The sequence below is a fragment of the Ruditapes philippinarum genome, unplaced genomic scaffold (genome assembly GCF_026571515.1).
Source record: "Ruditapes philippinarum isolate M1 unplaced genomic scaffold, ASM2657151v2 ctg2075_1_1_1_1, whole genome shotgun sequence".
In the NCBI taxonomy this organism is placed as follows: domain Eukaryota; kingdom Metazoa; phylum Mollusca; class Bivalvia; order Venerida; family Veneridae; genus Ruditapes; species Ruditapes philippinarum.
In genome coordinates this window covers 91,560-110,089 of record NW_026853297.1, presented here as the reverse complement: position 1 = coordinate 110,089, position 18,530 = coordinate 91,560, and the positions used below count along the sequence as shown (strand labels likewise).

The window sequence follows — 18,530 nt, the reverse complement described above, 5'->3', positions numbered from 1 at the left end:
GCCTACTAATATATCAGATACTATGCCTGCTGATATATCAGATACAATGCCTGCTGATATATCAGATACAATGCCTACTGATATATCAGATACATTGCCTGCTGATATATCAGATACATTGCCTGCTGATATGTCAGATACAATGCCTGCTGATATATAAGATATGATGACTGCTGAAATATCAGATATAATGCCTGCTGATATGTCAGCTACAATGCTTGCTGATATATCAGATGCATTGCCTGCTGATATATCAGATACATTGCCTGCTGATATATCAGATACATTGCCTGCTGGTATGTCAGATACAATGCCTGCTGATATATCAGATATGATGACTGCTGAAATATCAGATATGAGGACTGCTGATATATCATATACAATGCTTGCTGATATATCAGATACAATGCTGTCAGTTTTCTGCTGATATCTTTGCTACAATGTCTGCTAATATGTCCAATATAGTACCTGCTGTCTGCTTAAGTGTCTGATAAAGTGCCTGCTGAAATTTCAATATACAGTACCTGCTGATATATCAGAAACATTGCCTGCTGCCTGCTGAAGTCTTAGATACAATGCCTGCTGATATGTCAGATACAATTCCTGCTAATATATCAGATACAATGCATGTTAATATATCAGATATATTACCCTGCTGATATATCAGATAAATATCCACTGATATTTCAAATAAATGCCTGATGATATATCAGATACAATGCATGCTGATATATCAAAAATGCCTTATAGTGCTTACTGATATATCAGATACATGGTTCCTGATATATCAGATATGATGCCTGTTGATATATCATATACAATGCCTGATATTTATCAGAATAATATCTGCTGATATATCAGATATGATGCCTGCTGATATGTTGGATACAATGCCTGCTGATATATCAGAAAAATGTCTGCTGATATATAAGATATAATGCCTGCTGATTTATCAGAAAAATATCTGCTGATATATCAGATAGGATGTCTGCTGATATGTCAGATACAATGCCTGCTGATTTATCAGAAAAATATCTGCTGATATATCAGATATGATGCCTGTTGATATATCATATACAATGCCTGATATTTATCAGAAAAATATCTGCTGATATATCAGATAAGATGCCTGCTGATATGTCAGATACTTTGCCTGCTGATACATCAGACAAATGTCTGCTGATATGTTGGATACAATGCCTGTTGATATATCAGATACAATGCCTGCTGATATGTTGGATACAATGCCTGCTGAAAAATCAGATATAATGCCTGCTGATATATCAGATACAATGCCTGCTGATATATCAGATATGATGCCTGCTGATATATCAGAAAAAAATGTCTTCTGATATATAAGATATAATGCCTGCTGATATGTTGGATACAGTGCCTGCTGATAAATCAGGTCCAATGCTTACTGATATGTCAGATACAATGCCTGCTGATAAATAAAATATAATGCTTGCTAATTTATCTGATACAGCGCCTACTGATATATCAGATACAATGCCTACGAATATATCAGATACAATGCCTACTGATATATCAGATACAATGCCAACTGAAATATGTCCAATACAATGCCTACTTAATATATCAAAAGCAATGTCTGCTTTTATGTTAAAATTAATGCCTGTATATATGACATTTGCAAAACTAAACCAGTGCTTGCATACTTTGTCAAAAGCAATCCTAGTTTTACAGTCAATGCTGATTTTATAATATATATTCATTGTGTCTAACATTCGTAGGTAGAAAATCACCATGCACTCTTTCATAATCAGCAAGTAACATATTTGACTGTGTATTTTTAAATTGACTTGACACTTGAACAATACTTTTGCAATATTTTTGTTTTGGAATTTTATTGATCATATTGATTATATTTTGTTTAGTTTTCATGAATAATTTTGTATGTTATTTTTCAGAACATGCATGAAATTTTTTCTTGATAGTGAAAAATCTGTGGGAAGATTTTTTCTCCTCAATATTTTAAAGATTTGTTTTTTTTGTTTTTGTTCATAATATCTTTGTACATTTTTCGCAATATTGATTGTCATGAAATATTTTGGCTCATTTGGAGGCATGTGTATATAACAATCAATATTAAAAAAACAATTTTGAAAACATACATTAGGATTTCTATCAGAAATTTATGATATTGACTTTGTTTCATAAATCTGGTTGCCATGAAAATGCGCAAAAATAAACTGTAAATCTTTTAACAAAGGTACAAAGGTAAACACAGACAGTCACTTTCCTTGTGTTAAAGGTTTGTAGGACTGGTTGGTTGATCTTTTCATAATTTTAATATTTCCAAACTTACAGACATAATGAATGTATCACAGGTGTTTATATATATGTTAATAAATTATTCTTATGTTTTACATTTTTTGATAAACTTAGTTTAGTAAATCAATTAATGTACAATTAAAGAAAAATAACAACAAAAAAAACCCCCCATAAAATATGTGAGTTTATGTTACTAGTAGTATAAAGTGTAAAGTTTGTATGTTATGTTTGTATGTGTTCCAAAATAAAAGCATTTTATCAGAACATCATTGATGCATCATTTGACATTCTTGTTATGTTGTATATTGTCAAAGTGATTGTAATTAAACAATTATAAACTAACTTCTACCAATTCATTACAGTGTTACACAGGTTATAATGAGGACATTGAAACACTTGTTTATTTGTTTTCAGCTTTAAAGGAGATGGTGTGTTGATTTGTTCTATAGACAATATGCCGGCGCAGATGCCTAGAGAGGCTACAGAATATTTCGGGAGTCTGTTGCTGCCATACATCCCAGAGATTGTGAGTATCTTTAATTTGCTGATGTATTGTTTGTTTACTTTCAGCAAGGTGTTTATGAAAGTTGTTATGAAGGCTTTCCATAGCAACCATGGGTTTCCATCACAACCAGTGACTTTCTTTATCAACCATAGACTTCCATAGCAACCAGTGCTTTACCATAGCAACCAATGACTGACAAAGTTACCATTGACTTTCCATATAAACCATTGACTTCCATAACAACCACAGGATTTCCATAGTAACCATAAACTTCCATAGCAACCAGTGACTTTCTGTAAGAATTATTGATTTCAATAGCAGCCATTGACTTTTCATACTAAACTGTAAATTTCCATAGCAACCAGTGACTTACATGGCAAACATTGACTTTTTACATATCAACCAGCGACTTCCATAGCAAACATTTCCTTTTTTTAACAAATTAAATGAATCTACCATTGAATTTCACAGCAGTAAGTGACTTCCAAAGAATTCACTGATTTTTATAGCAACCAGTGACTTCTATAGTAACTATTGTTTTCCCTTAGCAAAAGCAGTCAGTAATGTTTTTACAAATGCACGATTTCAGATACAGATATGAATTTTATGATATTGGTTTAAGATTTAGATTTAATTAATATTGGTACCCATATTTTCATATACACACAAGTAAATATGTACCACATGTTAGAGATGCAGTATCAGTTTACTTTGAAATATTTGTAAAACTTCTTTGTTTTAATAATACATTTTGCAGAGTTTGAGAATATATGCATAGTATTCATATTATGTTTCTAATTTTTTTATTGTTGACATATCATCTGAACCAAAGATGCTATTCAGCATGTTTTACATCAATGTCATTAAAATACTTACAGCTAAAGTCAGATGCTAAAGGATCCTTTGAAGACTATTCTGCCAATCCTACTGTCAAAAATGTATGTATACAAAAATTGTAAATTCATTCTTAAAATTATGTTTTCAATAGTGTCTTCAGCCTGTATTTCTGAGCTTTTTTTGTGTAAAGTAGTTTAAGCTGATATCCTTTGTCTGTCCGTCTGTCTGGATTTTATGCTGATTTCAACACATTTAGGTCATATCTTTGTGGTTGATTGGTTGTTTTTCTGTTAAAGGCTGTCATTGCATCAAATGGAAAGTTGACACCCAGTTTTGAGTATATTGATGATTTGAGGAAAAGGAGCATGTGAGTAACCTTTAAAATAATACAGATTGACAGGTTTTATATGATCACTAAAATAATACAGATTGACAGGTTTAATATGTTCATAAAATAATACAGATTGACAGGTTTTAAATGATCACTAAAATAATACAGATTGACAGGTTTAATATGTCCATAAAATAATACAGATTGACAGGTTTTAAATGATCACTAAAATAATACAGATTGACAGGTTTTATATGATCACTAAAATAATACAGATTGACAGGTTTTAAATGATCACTAAAATAATACAGATTGACAGGTTTTATATGATCACTAAAATAATACAGATTGACAGGTTTTAAATGATCACTAAAATAATACAGATTGACAGGTTTAATATGTTCATAAAATAATACAGATTGACAGGTTTTAATGATCACTAAAATAATACAGATTGACAGGTTTTATATGATCACTAAAATAATACAGATTGACGGGTTTTAAATGATCACTAAAATAATACAGATTGACAGGTTTTATATGATCACTAAAATAATAAAGATTGACAGGTTTTAAATGATCACTAAAATAATACAGATTGACAGGTTTAATATGTTCATAAAATAATACAGATTGACAGGTTTTAAATGATCACTAAAATAATACAGATTGACAGGTTTTATATGATCACTAAAATAATACAGATTGACAGGTTTAAATGATCACTAAAACAATACAGATTGACAGGTTTTAAATGATCACTAAAATAATACAGATTGACAGGTTTTAAATGATCATTAAAATGATACAGATTGACAGGTTTTATATGATCACATAGATGAAAAGATAAATGAGCTGCGTCACGACAAAACCAACATAATGCGTTTGGGACCAGCATGGATCCAGACCAGCCTGCGCATCTGTGCAGTCTAATCAGGATCCATGTTGTTTGCTATCGGTTTCACTGCTTGTTATAGAGTTTGTAATAAACAGCATGGATCCTGATCAGACTGCACATTGTAAGCTAACAGCATGGATCCTGATCAGACTGCGCGGATGCGCAGGCTGGTCTGAATCCATGCTGGTTGCAAACCCATTATGTTGGTTTTGTCATGACGCGGCTCAAATGATAAACAATGACGAGTTATTACTCAGCATTAAGTAAGACTTCTGAAGAGTAATTGGGAGGAAAGTGAAATGAAATAGGAATGTAAAATTTGAAACTTAATGTCTAAAAGTGGTGAAATCTTTAGTCAGAAAATGATACTCTGAAAAAGAGGATGTTCAAAACACAAGAGATATTGAAATTACACAAAGTTCTTGTAGCAGGAAATATGTCCCTGTCTTCTCCAGGGTCTTTCAATTCAGTATAAGATAAAAAATGGCATTATGATATAAACATCTTTATTTGTTCCACAGTATCAAGCTTGATTTTTTATGCATTCCTATTTACCTTAGTATATTTATTTTGTCTTAAACAAGAAAAGGAAGAATTGATAATGATTAGACACATAACAATTTTCTAAAGATTTTGCCTGTGGTATAAAGAGGATGTGTTGCACACATCTCACCTATGTATACATTGTTCTCCTTGATCTAAAGCTTATAGGTTCAGGTTTGAATTTAGAAGAGCGGGCTGAACATTCTGCCTGTGGGCATGTCTTGTTAGTTTAGTTGTTACACATTGAAATACTTCATCTACATCTTTGTATGCATATGGAAATATTCAAATCAAAATGAAATGAAAATTTCAGAACAAACTTGTCTAGCATGACAAAAGAACATACCAGACAGATTCATTTAAAAATGTATGAAAACTACAAATGAACATTGTATAAAGCAATGGTTTAAAATAACAGAAACTTGGATATTTATACTTTATTTTATATAGGTCATCTAAGTTAATGGAAGTTGTACCAGGACAGAAGAAGGTCCTTGTACTTGGAGCAGGATATGTTGCTGGACCTGCTGTAGAGTACCTGAGTAGGGACAGTAATATCCAAGTGACTGTTGGTATGTATAAATCATATAAAGTAATAGTAGGGACAGTTATATCCCTGTTGGTAGGTATAAATCATATAAAGTTTGAGAAGGGACAGTGATATCCTTGTTGGTAGGTATAAATCATACAAAATTTGAGAAGGGACAGTTATATCCTTGTTGGTAGGTATAAATCATATAAAGTTTGAGTAGGGACAGTGATATCCTTGTTGGTAGGTATAAATCATATAAAGTTTTAGTAGGGACAGTTATATCCTTGTTGGTAGGTTTAAATCATATAAAGTTTGAGTAGGGACAGTGATATCCCTGTTGGTAGGTATAAATCATATAAAGTTTGAGAAGGGACAGTTATATCCTTGTTGGTAGGTATAAATCATATAAAGTTTGAGTAGGGACAATGATATCCCTGTTGGTAGGTATAAATCATATAAAGTTTGAGAAAGGACAGTTATATCCTTGTTGGTAGGTATAAATCATATAAAGTTTGAGTAGGAACAGTGATATCCCTGTTGGTAGGTATAAATCATATAAAGTTTGAGTAGAGACAGTTATATCCTTGTTGGTAGGTTTAAATCATATAAAGTTTGAGAAGGGACAGTTAAATCCCTGTTGGTAGGTATAAATCATATAAAGTTTTAGTAGGGGCAGTGATATCCTTGTTGGTAGGTATAAATCATATAAAGTTTTAGTAGGGACAGTTATATCCTTGTTGGTAGGTTTAAATCATATAAAGTTTGAGACGGGACAGTGATATCCTTGTTGGTAGGTATAAATCATATAAATTTTTAGTAGGGACAGTTATATCCTTGTTTGTATGTTTAAATCATATAAAGTTTGAGAAGGGACAGTGATATCCTTGTTGGTAGGTATAAATCATATAAATTTTTAGTAGGGACAGTTATATCCTTGTTGGTATGTTTAAATCATATAAAGTTTGAGTAGGGACAGTGATGTCCTTGTTGGTAGGTATAAATCATATAAAGTTTTAGTAGGGACAGTTATATCCTTGTTGGTAGGTTTAAATCATATAAAGTTTTAGTAGGGACAGTTATATCCTTGTTGGTAGGTTTAAATCATATAAAGTTTGAGTCGGGGCAGTTATATCCTTGTTGGTAGGTTTAAATCATATAAAGTTTGAGTAGGGACAGTTATATCCTTGTTGGTAGGTTTAAATCATATAAAGTTTTAGTAGGGGCAGTTATATCCTTGTAGGTAGGTTTAAATCATATAAAGTTTGAGAAGGGACAGTTATATCCTTGTTGGTAGGTTTAAAACCATATAAAGTTTTAGTAGGGGCAGTTATATCCTTGTTGGTAGGTTTAAATCATATAAAGTTTGAGTAGGGACAGTTATATCCCTGTTGGTAGGCATAAATCATATAAAGTTTGAGTAGGGGCAGTTATATCCTTGTTGGTAGGTTTAAATCATATAAAGTTTGAGTAGGGGCAGTTATATCCTTGTTGGTAGGTATAAATCATATAAAGTTTGAGTAGGGACAGTTATATCCTTGTTGGTAGGTTTAAATCATATAAAGTTTTAGTAGGGGCAGTTATATCCTTGTTGGTAGGTTTAAATCATATAAAGTTTGAGTAGGGACAGTTATATCCTTGTTGGTAGGTATAAAACATATAAAGTTTTAGTAGGGACAGTTATATCCTTGTTGGTAGGTTTAAATCATATAAAGTTTTAGTAGGGGCAGTTATATCCTTGTTGGTAGGTTTAAATCATATAAAGTTTGAGAAGGGACAGTTATATCCTTGTTGGTAGGTATAAATCATATAAAGTTTGAGTAGGAGTGATATCCTTGTTGGTAGGTATAAATCATATAAAGTTTGAGAAGGGACAGTTATATCCTTGTTGGTACGTATAAATCATATAAAGTTTGAGTAGGGACAGTGATATCCTTGTTGGTAGGTATAAATCATATAAAGTTTGAGAAGGGACAGTTATATCCTTGTTGGTACGTATAAATCATATAAAGTTTTAGTAGGGACAGTTATATCCTTGTTGGTAGGTTTAAATCATATAAAGTTTTAGTAGGGGCTGTTATATCCTTGTTGGTAGGTTTAAATCATATAAAGTTTGAGTAGGGACAGTTATATCCTTGTTGGTAGGTTTAAATGATATAAAGTTTGAGAAGGGACAGTTATATCCTTGTTGGTAGGTTTAAATCATATAAAGTTTGAGTAGGGACAGTGATATCCTTGTTGGTAGGTATAAATCATATAAAGTTTGAGTTGGGACAGTTATATCCTTGTTGGTAGGTATAAATCATATAAAGGACAGTTATATCCTTGTTGGTAGGTTTAAATCATATAAAGTTTTAGTAGGGGCAGTTATATCCTTGTTGGTAGGTATAAATCATATTAAGTTTGAGAAGGGACAGTTATATCCTTGTTGGTAGGTATAAATCATATAAAGTTTGAGTAGGGACAGTGATATCCTTGTTGGTAGGTATAAATCATATAAAGTTTGAGTAGGGACAGTTATATCCTTGTTGGTAGGTATAAATCATATAAAGTTTGAGAAGGGACAATTATATCCTTGTTGGTAGGTATAAATCATATAAAGTTTGAGAAGGGACAGTGATATCCCTGTTGGTAGGTATAAATCATATAAAGTTTGAGAAGGGACAGTGATATCCCTGTTGGTAGGTATAAATCATATAAAGTTTTAGTAAAGTTTGAGTAGGGACAGTGATATCCAGGTGACTGTTGATAGATATAAAACATAAGCATGTCTATCAGTGTATTATGTGAGTGCTGGCAGTGATGTTACAGAACTTTGATACCTGTAAACACTCAGACTAGCAAGTACTGTTTACTATTCAACTTTGATATTATATCCTGAAATTGCAATAGATTGCTTTAACTAGGAATTGAAATAAAAAAATTGGTTTTCCAGATTTTCAGGATTTGAGAGAATATTTGAAGTTGGAAGATATGGATATCATTTTTTGTCACCATCTACAAATGATGCAAGCCCATTGTGCATTTGTTGGTTCTTTAAATTTATAGCAACTGCAAAACATTTTGAATTCCACAAGACTCTCAAGCAATGAAATAAAATAATTATTTGTTGTACTGATAATTATATTTAGTCGCAGTATTTGGGATCAAATTATCAGCATGCCTTCTTGTGAATTGTTTTTACAGTTTCTCAGTTGAAAGAAGAGCTAGAAAGAATAGAATCTAAATGTTCAAATGTTGAATGTCAGATGTTTGATGTGACACGGCATCCGGAGGAAGTTGATAAACTTGTACCAGAATATGATGTCGTAGTGAGTTTATTACCTTACACAATGCACCCAGAAGTTGCCAAGTCATGTATAAAACATCGTAAAAATATGGTCACCGCAAGTTATGTTACACCTGCCATGAAGGAGTTACACAAAGCGTAAGAAATGTTGTATACTAGTTTATTATTACTAAATCTGTTAGAAATACAGGGTGAATTTAAAAAAGTCCTTACTCAGGTGATTTTTTTGGGCCCCAAAAATTTCAGAGTATTTTAAGAAGGAACATGCACCAGGTTTTTATTGTATACAAGTATGATGTTTTTAATATTTGACATTAACGTCAATGATCAGAAGGTTGATCAGGATAATGCTGTATTGTCGTTTTACTTGACACAGATTGCAATAAAATTCGAAATGATTATTTTTATGAAGACATAGAAATTAAAGAAAATGTTGAAACAAGTCATGCTGCTCATTTTGCTAAATAATGTTTTCAAAATAATGACAAATCCGTTTGGCCTGTTTGCGTAGGTGTAAGTTCGATAATAATGAATTGAGTAATTTATTTAAACAATTAAGTTGTTGTTTGCTGAGATTTTCATATATTTGAGTAATGGGACAATTTATTTGCGTATTTACACAAATCAAAATACGCAGCTTATCTGGATCTGTGCTATTTTCAAGTTTACATGTACTGTTATGTTATATAACACAGAGCTGTAGATGCCAATGTGACAATAGTGAATGAGGTGGGTGTTGATCCTGGTATTGATCATATGCTGGCAATGGAATGTTTTGATGAAGTGAAGCATGCTGGGGGAAGGGTAGGTATTAAATTGTACACCTTATTGTAATTTAATATATTCAAATATACACCTAATTGTAATGTATTATACAGTTGACTCTCAAAATCACCTTACTCAAAATTCAGCGTTGGTTGAAGAATTTCTTAAGTCCCGTCAAATTTCCTTCTTTATCTTTGTTCTTCAACTCTGCTTAGGTCAAAGTATGACTTACTGAGACTCCTGTTTAGTCGAAAGGAGTTTTTGGTCCCGTCAATTAAAGTCCAACATATTTTCATCTCATTTAGTTAACCCATTACTTCATGAGCATTTTGTGAAAAATGGCTGTTTTCATTGAAAAGTCTCCCGTTACAAGTTCAAATTGCTATAATACTATAAAAACTGCTTCAACACTAATCAAACTTGGCACAAATGCTGACTGGACCATTGCCCTTGCAACAACATGCTCAGGCTTAAATTTTCTGTTACCATGGCAAGGAGGGGACATCTCAAAATTGCCAAAAATCACTATTTTGCGTTGATTTTTTCCATCATAATTGATTTCAAAGTGCTGCAACTTCTCAATGGATTGAGATAGAGTCAAATGCTTTTCAGCGTTGGTTACACGTTACCTTATGATCAATCTGAGGTCATTTATAGCCTCTCACAAGTCCAAAATTTTCTTGGCGATGAGGGGGACTCCGCTCCCCTTCAAACCCCCCAAACAGAAGGGGGCACATCCCCCTTCTGGCAACCCCCTGATGTATCTTTTAGTTGGGGGGCCGCGCCGAAAAAGTGGTCACTTTTTTTAACAACATTTCTCAAACGAAAACAAGTGTTGGGGGCCTAAATAAGGCATTTTTTCACCATTTGAGACAACAAAAAGGGGGGGGGTGAAAAAGGCGTTAAAAGGCGTGTATATGAAGTAATGGGTTAACAGAAAATGATGAAAATACTTGAATTACCCTAAATCGCGTTTTTCCATGTTTAAACATGGCCTGTCATATAAATTTGAAGAAAAATTGTTGTTTTCTAGATTTTTTTATTTTTTTCATTAACCCATTACTTCATGAGCATTTTGTGAAAAATGGCTGTTTTCATTGAAAAGTCTCCCGTTACAAGTTCAAATTGCTATAATACTATAAAAACTGCTTCAACACTAATCAAACTTGGCACAAATGCTGACTGGACCATTGCCCTTGCAACAACATGCTCAGGCTTAAATTTTCTGTTACCATGGCAAGGAGGGGACATCTCAAAATTGCCAAAAATCACTATTTTGCGTTGATTTTTTCCATCATAATTGATTTCAAAGTGCTGCAACTTCTCAATGGATTGAGATAGAGTCAAATGCTTTTCAGCGTTGGTTACACGTTACCTTATGATCATTCTGGGGTCATTTATAGCCTCTCACAAGTCCAAAATTTTCTTGGCGATGAGGGGGACTCCGCCCCCTTCAAACCCCCCAAACAGAAGGGGGCACATCCCCCTTCTGGCAACCCCCTGATGTATCTTTTAGTTGGGGGGCCGCGCCGAAAAAGTGGTCACTTTTTTTAACAACATTTCTCAAGCAAAAACAAGTGTTGGGGGCCTAAATAAGGCATTTTTTCACCATTTGAGACAGCAAAAAGGGGGGGGGGGGTGAAAAAGGCGTTAAAAGGCGTGTATATGAAGTAATGGGTTAACAGAAAATGATGAAAATACTTGAAATTACCCGTAATCGCGTTTTTCCATGTTTAAACATGGCCTGTCATATAAATTTGAAGAAAAATTGTTGTTTTGTAGATGTTTTGATTTTTTTCATTAACCCATTACTTCATGAGCATTTTGTGAAAAATGGCTGTTTTCATTGAAGAGTCTCCCGTTACAAGTTCAAATTGCTATAATACTATAAAAACTGCTTCAACACTAATCAAACTTGGCACAAATGTTGACTGGACCATTGCCCTTGCAACAACATGCTCAGGCTTAAATTTTCTGTTACCATGGCAACGAGGGACATCTCAAAATTGCCAAAAATCACTATTTTGCGTTGATTTTTTCCATCATAATTGATTTCAAAGTGCTGCAACTTCTCAATGGATTGAGATAGAGTCAAATGCTTTTCAGCGTTGGTTACACGTTACCTTATGATCAATCTGAGGTCATTTATAGCCTCTCACAAGTCCAAAATTTTCTTGGCGATGAGGGGACTCCGCTCCCCTTCAAACCCCCCAAACAGAAGGGGGCACATCCCCCTTCTGGCAACCCCCTGATGTATCTTTTAGTTGGGGGACCGCGCCGAAAAAGTGGTCACTTTTTTTAACAACATTTCTCAAATGAAAACAAGTGTTGGGGGCCTAAATAAGGCATTTTTTCACCATTTGAGACAACAAATAGGGGGGGGGGTGAAAAAGGCGTTAAAAGGCGTGTATATGAAGTAATGGGTTAACAGAAAATGATGAAAATACTTGAAATTACCCTAAATCGCGTTTTTCCATGTTTAAACATGGCCTGTCATATAAATTTGAAGAAAAATTGTTGTTTTGTAGATTTTTTTATTTTTTTCATTAACCCATTACTTCATGAGCATTTTGTGAAAAATGGCTGTTTTCATTGAAAAGTCTCCCGTTACAAGTTCAAATTGCTATAATACTATAAAAACTGCTTCAACACTAATCAAACTTGGCACAAATGCTGACTGGACCATTGCCCTTGCAACAACATGCTCAGGCTTAAATTTTCTGTTACCATGGCAAGGAGGGGACATCTCAAAATTGCCAAAAATCACTATTTTGCGTTGATTTTTTCCATCATAATTGATTTCAAAGTGCTGCAACTTCTCAATGGATTGAGATAGAGTCAAATGCTTTTCAGCGTTGGTTACACGTTACCTTATGATCAATCTGAGGTCATTTATAGCCTCTCACAAGTCCAAAATTTTCTTGGCGATGAGGGGGACTCCGCTCCCCTTCAAACCCCCCAAACAGAAGGGGGCACATCCCCCTTCTGGCAACCCCCTGATGTATCTTTTAGTTGGGGGGCCGCGCCGAAAAAGTGGTCACTTTTTTTAACAACATTTCTCAAACGAAAACAAGTGTTGGGGGCCTAAATAAGGCATTTTTTCACCATTTGAGACAACAAAAAGGGGGGGGGGGTGAAAAAGGCGTTAAAAGGCGTGTATATGAAGTAATGGGTTAAGGTATGAAAACAGCCGACTGATCAAAGGTCGGCGATATCAAGGTGAGATGTTGTCTTTCTGGTTCACACTTTTCATAGTACTTTTTATTGCCAGCCATCATATATAAGTAATGTTATAAAAGTGACTTTAATTGGTATAAGGACTTTATTGGTTTAAACAGTTAGATAACTAAATTAATATGTACTTCTGGTTCACGATATTTTACTTTCGTTTTCGTCCTATGATTAATTCACATTCTCCAACGTATTAGATATAAATGTATTATTGCATTTCTATAGTAATGAATTGTCATAAGTGCTTAATACAACTTAAAACCTACTGCTTTGCACATTCAATCAGGCACATGTATATACATGTACAAATATAAACGTAATGGCAGCAGATCCACGTTACTCAAAGTCTTTTACTCTGGAAGTAAAGTGCTCAGTCCCTTGAAATTCAGTTACCGAGAGTCAACTGTATTAAATTATACACCTTATTGTAATGTAGTATATTAAATTATCCACCTCATTGTAATGATATACATTAATTTAAATTATACACCTTATTGTTATGTAATAAGTAAAGAAATGTTGACATACATGTATTTCACTGGGTCTATGATTATTGAACATTCAATCTTTGATTAATTCATAGCCTTGTTGCGTGGCAATAAATTTTGTAACATGTGTTAAATTATTAGTATTAATGTAGTTAAAAAAGTATAGATTCTTGATAAAATGCCACCTAGCTTTTATGTTCCTTGGAAATATTTCATAAGATTCAGTTACATTTATTTTATGTGAGGACGACTCTTGTGTTCTTAGATAATATAACAAATCATCTTACTATCCAAAACAAACACAAATTTATTGTGAATAATTAGTAATGATGGTAATGATACATAGATTTAATTGTCCTTGACTTTGTATTGAAATTTTCTGTCTCTTTATAGATCACATCTTACGTGTCATATTGCGGTGGTTTGCCGTCACCCGAAGATTCATCTACTCCACTGAGATACAAGTTTAGGTATATGAGTCGTGTCACGACAAAACCAACATAGTGTGTTTGCAACCAGCATGGATTCAGACCAACCTACGCAACCGCGCAGTCTGATCAGGATACATGCTGTTCTCTATCAGTTTCTCTACTTGTAATAAGGTTTTAAGGGAACAGCATGGATCTGATCAGACTGCGTAGATGCACAGACTGGTCTCGATCCATGCTGGTCGCAAACGCACTATTTTGGTTTTGTCATGGTGCGTCTCATATTGATCATGTACACACTTTAAGTTCCACAAACTAAGGTGTTTAACACTTGAGCATTACGCCCAGAAATCTCATAATTACAAGTTTTACACCTGGATGTAAAGGTGTTTCCTAAACTATTTAGACATGATGTGGAACAATATACAGTAAACTTCACTTATAGCGAACACGGTTATAGCGAACTTCCGGATATAGGGAAAATATATTTTGGCCCGAATTTTGCCCTTCTTTATTTAATATAAAAATATATGGTTATAGCGAACACGGTTATAAGGAATTATCGCTTATAAGAAACTCATTTCTTAGTCCCAATTTAGTTAATAGTACAGAAAATTACACTTTTATAACGAACTCCAAAATATTGCCTATTCGTAAATAGATCCCGCATTTTCAACTTTCGTTTTCATTCGCACGGATTAAATCTCGGGCGAATGTACTGTTTATCGTTGTATGTACTTCAATACATCTATTCAAATTATTCAAATGAATTTGTATAGTTTTCTATTTAGGATATTTTTAGCATGAGCTCTTTTTACCAAGATAAAACGGTTATTTATTTATTTTCTTCAATAGTTTTGCTCGAGTAAAATAATTATAATAATTTATAATCGGTTTTCAACATAATCATGCATGCTTGCAAGCATGATCCATTGCAAACTGCAAAGTACGCTTGATTTAAATGAAAAGAAATCTATATCTTACATTAGTTAAAGTCACCCTTAAATTATAATAGAAGATATTCAATATAAAAGGAAGGAAAAATCGAAAATCTTGTTTATTCTCAATCATGGAAAGAAAACGAAAAAAAAAAATAGAAACAAAATATTATATTTTATGTGAAATTGAGATAGGGAGTAAAACTAAAACTGAAATAGCAATGATTTTCAAATTCCAAAAAGTACGCCCTCGTGTATTGTGTCTAAAATATAAATAAATGAATAATATTTTTATTTCTTTATCAAATGCTCTTCAAAATGGCGGACAATGGTAAACAATCAGTTAGTTATTTGTAAATCTGTTCGCTATAAAAACTCCTGATACAAGGAACTTATTCGCTATATGCTTACAAGGAACTCCGGATATAAGGAACAGGTTTTGAATGTCCCATTGAGTTCGTTATAAGCGGAGTTTACTGTATTTCATTAAAAGTGAAGATATCAGATGTTTTATACCTATATTATTACTGGAGCTAAGCAAATAAATGATGTAGCACAATGTAAAACTCCTTTCATAGCATAACTCATGTAAGTGAAAAAGTATAATTAGTAAAAAGTTACATTTAGTTCAGAAAACAACATGGATTTTTTTACATTAACAGTTGGTTTCCAAGAGGAGTTTTGATGAACTGTTTGAGTGGGGCTAAGTTCCTGAAGAATGGCAAGGTATTTAAAAAATTTAATGAATTGTGTTTATTTGATCAGGCCCTGTATGTATGGTGTCCAATTGTTTAGCTCAATAGAGCTCAATAGATCAGATTTGTAATACAGGGGTTGTTGGGTTGATCCTCGGACAAAACGAAATTTCTTCATGATGATTAATCTAGGACATAGAGGCTAAAAATCATTTGTCTTTCACTGCTGATTTAGAAATCATGTGAAATTAGTAGTCCTGTATGTAGAAATCTGCACTAAAGTGATGATATTTGATCATAAGAAAGTTTGCATATGACGTGATGGTGGTGGTTGTGTTGGCAGTTTTCATTCCAGATCACAGATTAAGCCACATTGAATTTATCTTAGCACAGTTAGTCACCACATTGTTCCTGGGCAGGCTGTCATTAAAACAGTTTACCTGTACTAGTTGCCTTCACTATAACTTCTGTACATGCCATAGCTTAAGTAAAGTGCGAATGACCGAAGAAAGGATTTAATGAGCAATCAGGGAATAGAAGTCGGGTTTTCTGATTTACTGTCCAACACTCTACCTATCGGGCTAACTGGATGACTTGCATATGACTCGATTGATTAATCAGACTTATACTTTGATATGCCTATGTTTCATTTAGAAAATGTATCTATAGACATTTTATTAAATTATTTTGCAAATATCAAAGACCTGAGATAGAATTCATTATTGAAGCATATAATGGTGGTTTAAATCATGTACAACATTACCTGTATTTAGAAACTAATTGTTTTTGATAAGAGGAAAGTACTTATAAACAGACTGATCTTATCATCTACTGGCACAGTTAATCTTGATACATGATATACTGTTATTTTGTAATACTTCTGGAAAAAATATTATCCAAATCTTCTTTTCATGGGCATAAATTTTCAAAAAGTTCAAATTCAAATTTAATCAAACTGGTATAATTTTGTTTGTCCATTTATTTTTGTTGACAACAGGTTGTAGAGATTGAAGGAAACGGTAAACTATTAGAAGCTGTTCAAGATTTGACCTTCATGCCAGGCTTTAACCTTGAAGGATTCCCAAATAGAGACTCAACAAAATACACAACTGAGTATGGTATAGATAATGCTCATACATGTATAAGGGGGACAATCAGATACAAGGTAAGTTTGTTCAGTTAACACCTTTCTTTGCTTTTATAACTTTGAAAAAGTATGGAAAGTTGTTATGTTACAAAAAACAACCCTGTACATGTCAGTGAATGTGTTTTACTGCTTTGTCTGTATGATTGTGTGAACTTGATTATCTTCTATCTGTGTGTATATGATTATTGCTGTCTGTGTTTGCATGAATGTATTCTATCTGTGTTTACATGTATATATTCTGTGTTTACATGACTGTATTCTATCTGTGTTTACATGACAGAGTTCTATCTGTGTTTACATGACTGTATTCTATCTGTGTTTACATGTATATATTCTGTGTTTACATGACTGTATTCTATCTGTGTTTACATGACTGAGTTCTATCTGTGTTTACATGACTGTATTCTATCTGTGTTTACATGACTGTATTCTATCTGTGTCTACATGACTGTGTTTTATCTGTGTTTACATGACTATATTCTGTTTATGGTATTACGTGACTGTATTGACTATTCTATCTGTGTTTGCATGACTGTAGTACATGACAGTGTTCTATCTGTGTTTACATGACTGTATTACATAACTGTATTCTGTCTGTGTTTACATGACTGTGTTTTATCTGTGTTTACATGACTATATTCTATCGAAGGTATTACATGACTGTATTGACTATTCTATCTGTGTTAACATGACTGTATTGCATGACAGTGTTCTGTGTTTACATGACTATATTCTATCGAAGGTATAACATGACTGTATTCACTATTTTATCTGTGTTTACATGATTTTGTGTCTGTGTGTAGTTGATTATCAAACCATCTACATGTGTATAATCATTTACAAACAAGTGTATTTTCTTTTCTTAATAATCTAACTATGTAAATAATTCTTTTTTTTTATTTGTATTTCAGGGATTTTCCAATGTTGCAAAAGGATTGTTGAAGCTTGGACTTCTAAGTGATGAACAAATGGCCATTTTACATCCTAATGGTCCAGAAAAAACTTGGGTACATTGTTTTATAGACTTTCAGTATGCTTTTACCATTAAATGGGTGGTGGGGAAAAGAAGTATATAAAGTTAACCCTGTTTGTTTATGTATTAATATGTATCTGTATTTGTGTACACAAAATTGATTCCTTTGTGTCTTGTCTATGACTTTGGCATGCATGATGGGATTTCAAAATTAATTGGTTCATATGATCACCATAAGTTTTGTGCACAAGACCCAGGTCCTTAGCTCAAAGGTCATGGTCACAGCAGAGATTGAACTTAATTTATTTGTGATAAAGTTAGGTGTAGTTAGAGCTTGTGTCTGGACCATAACTTCTGCAGGCATCATAGAAATTAGAAATGAATTTGTAAAAATCATCTCCATAAGTAGACAAAGTGATAGGTGCAAGACCAATGTTTGCACTGTCAAGGTCAAGGTTGCTTTTGAGATCAAATCCTGTCTGGCATTTAACTTTGTCATTATGGGTGGATAATAAACATATTTCATCACAATGAAACGATTTGTTGCACCCAGGACCTTCAACCGCATTTTTAAGGAGGCCAAAGGCCAAGTGGTGTTCTGCTTATAACTTGTCATTATTTAATGAATTGTCAGATAT

At 33.2% G+C, this 18,530-nt stretch overlaps 1 protein-coding gene across 1 annotated transcript in view; it reads left to right on the top strand.

The window, feature by feature from the left end:
• LOC132736418 (alpha-aminoadipic semialdehyde synthase, mitochondrial-like) overlaps positions 1–18,530 on the top strand; it is a 40,614-nt gene that overhangs the window by 17,055 nt on the left and 5,029 nt on the right. Inside the window, exons 9-18 of the mRNA XM_060723544.1 lie at positions 2,710–2,821; positions 3,679–3,738; positions 3,934–4,004; positions 5,860–5,981; positions 9,125–9,365; positions 9,923–10,031; positions 14,105–14,181; positions 15,740–15,803; positions 16,770–16,937; positions 17,831–17,926. Of these exons, the coding sequence (XP_060579527.1) occupies positions 2,710–2,821; positions 3,679–3,738; positions 3,934–4,004; positions 5,860–5,981; positions 9,125–9,365; positions 9,923–10,031; positions 14,105–14,181; positions 15,740–15,803; positions 16,770–16,937; positions 17,831–17,926 (1,120 nt within the window). The remainder of the gene's footprint in view (positions 1–2,709; positions 2,822–3,678; positions 3,739–3,933; positions 4,005–5,859; positions 5,982–9,124; positions 9,366–9,922; positions 10,032–14,104; positions 14,182–15,739; positions 15,804–16,769; positions 16,938–17,830; positions 17,927–18,530) is intronic.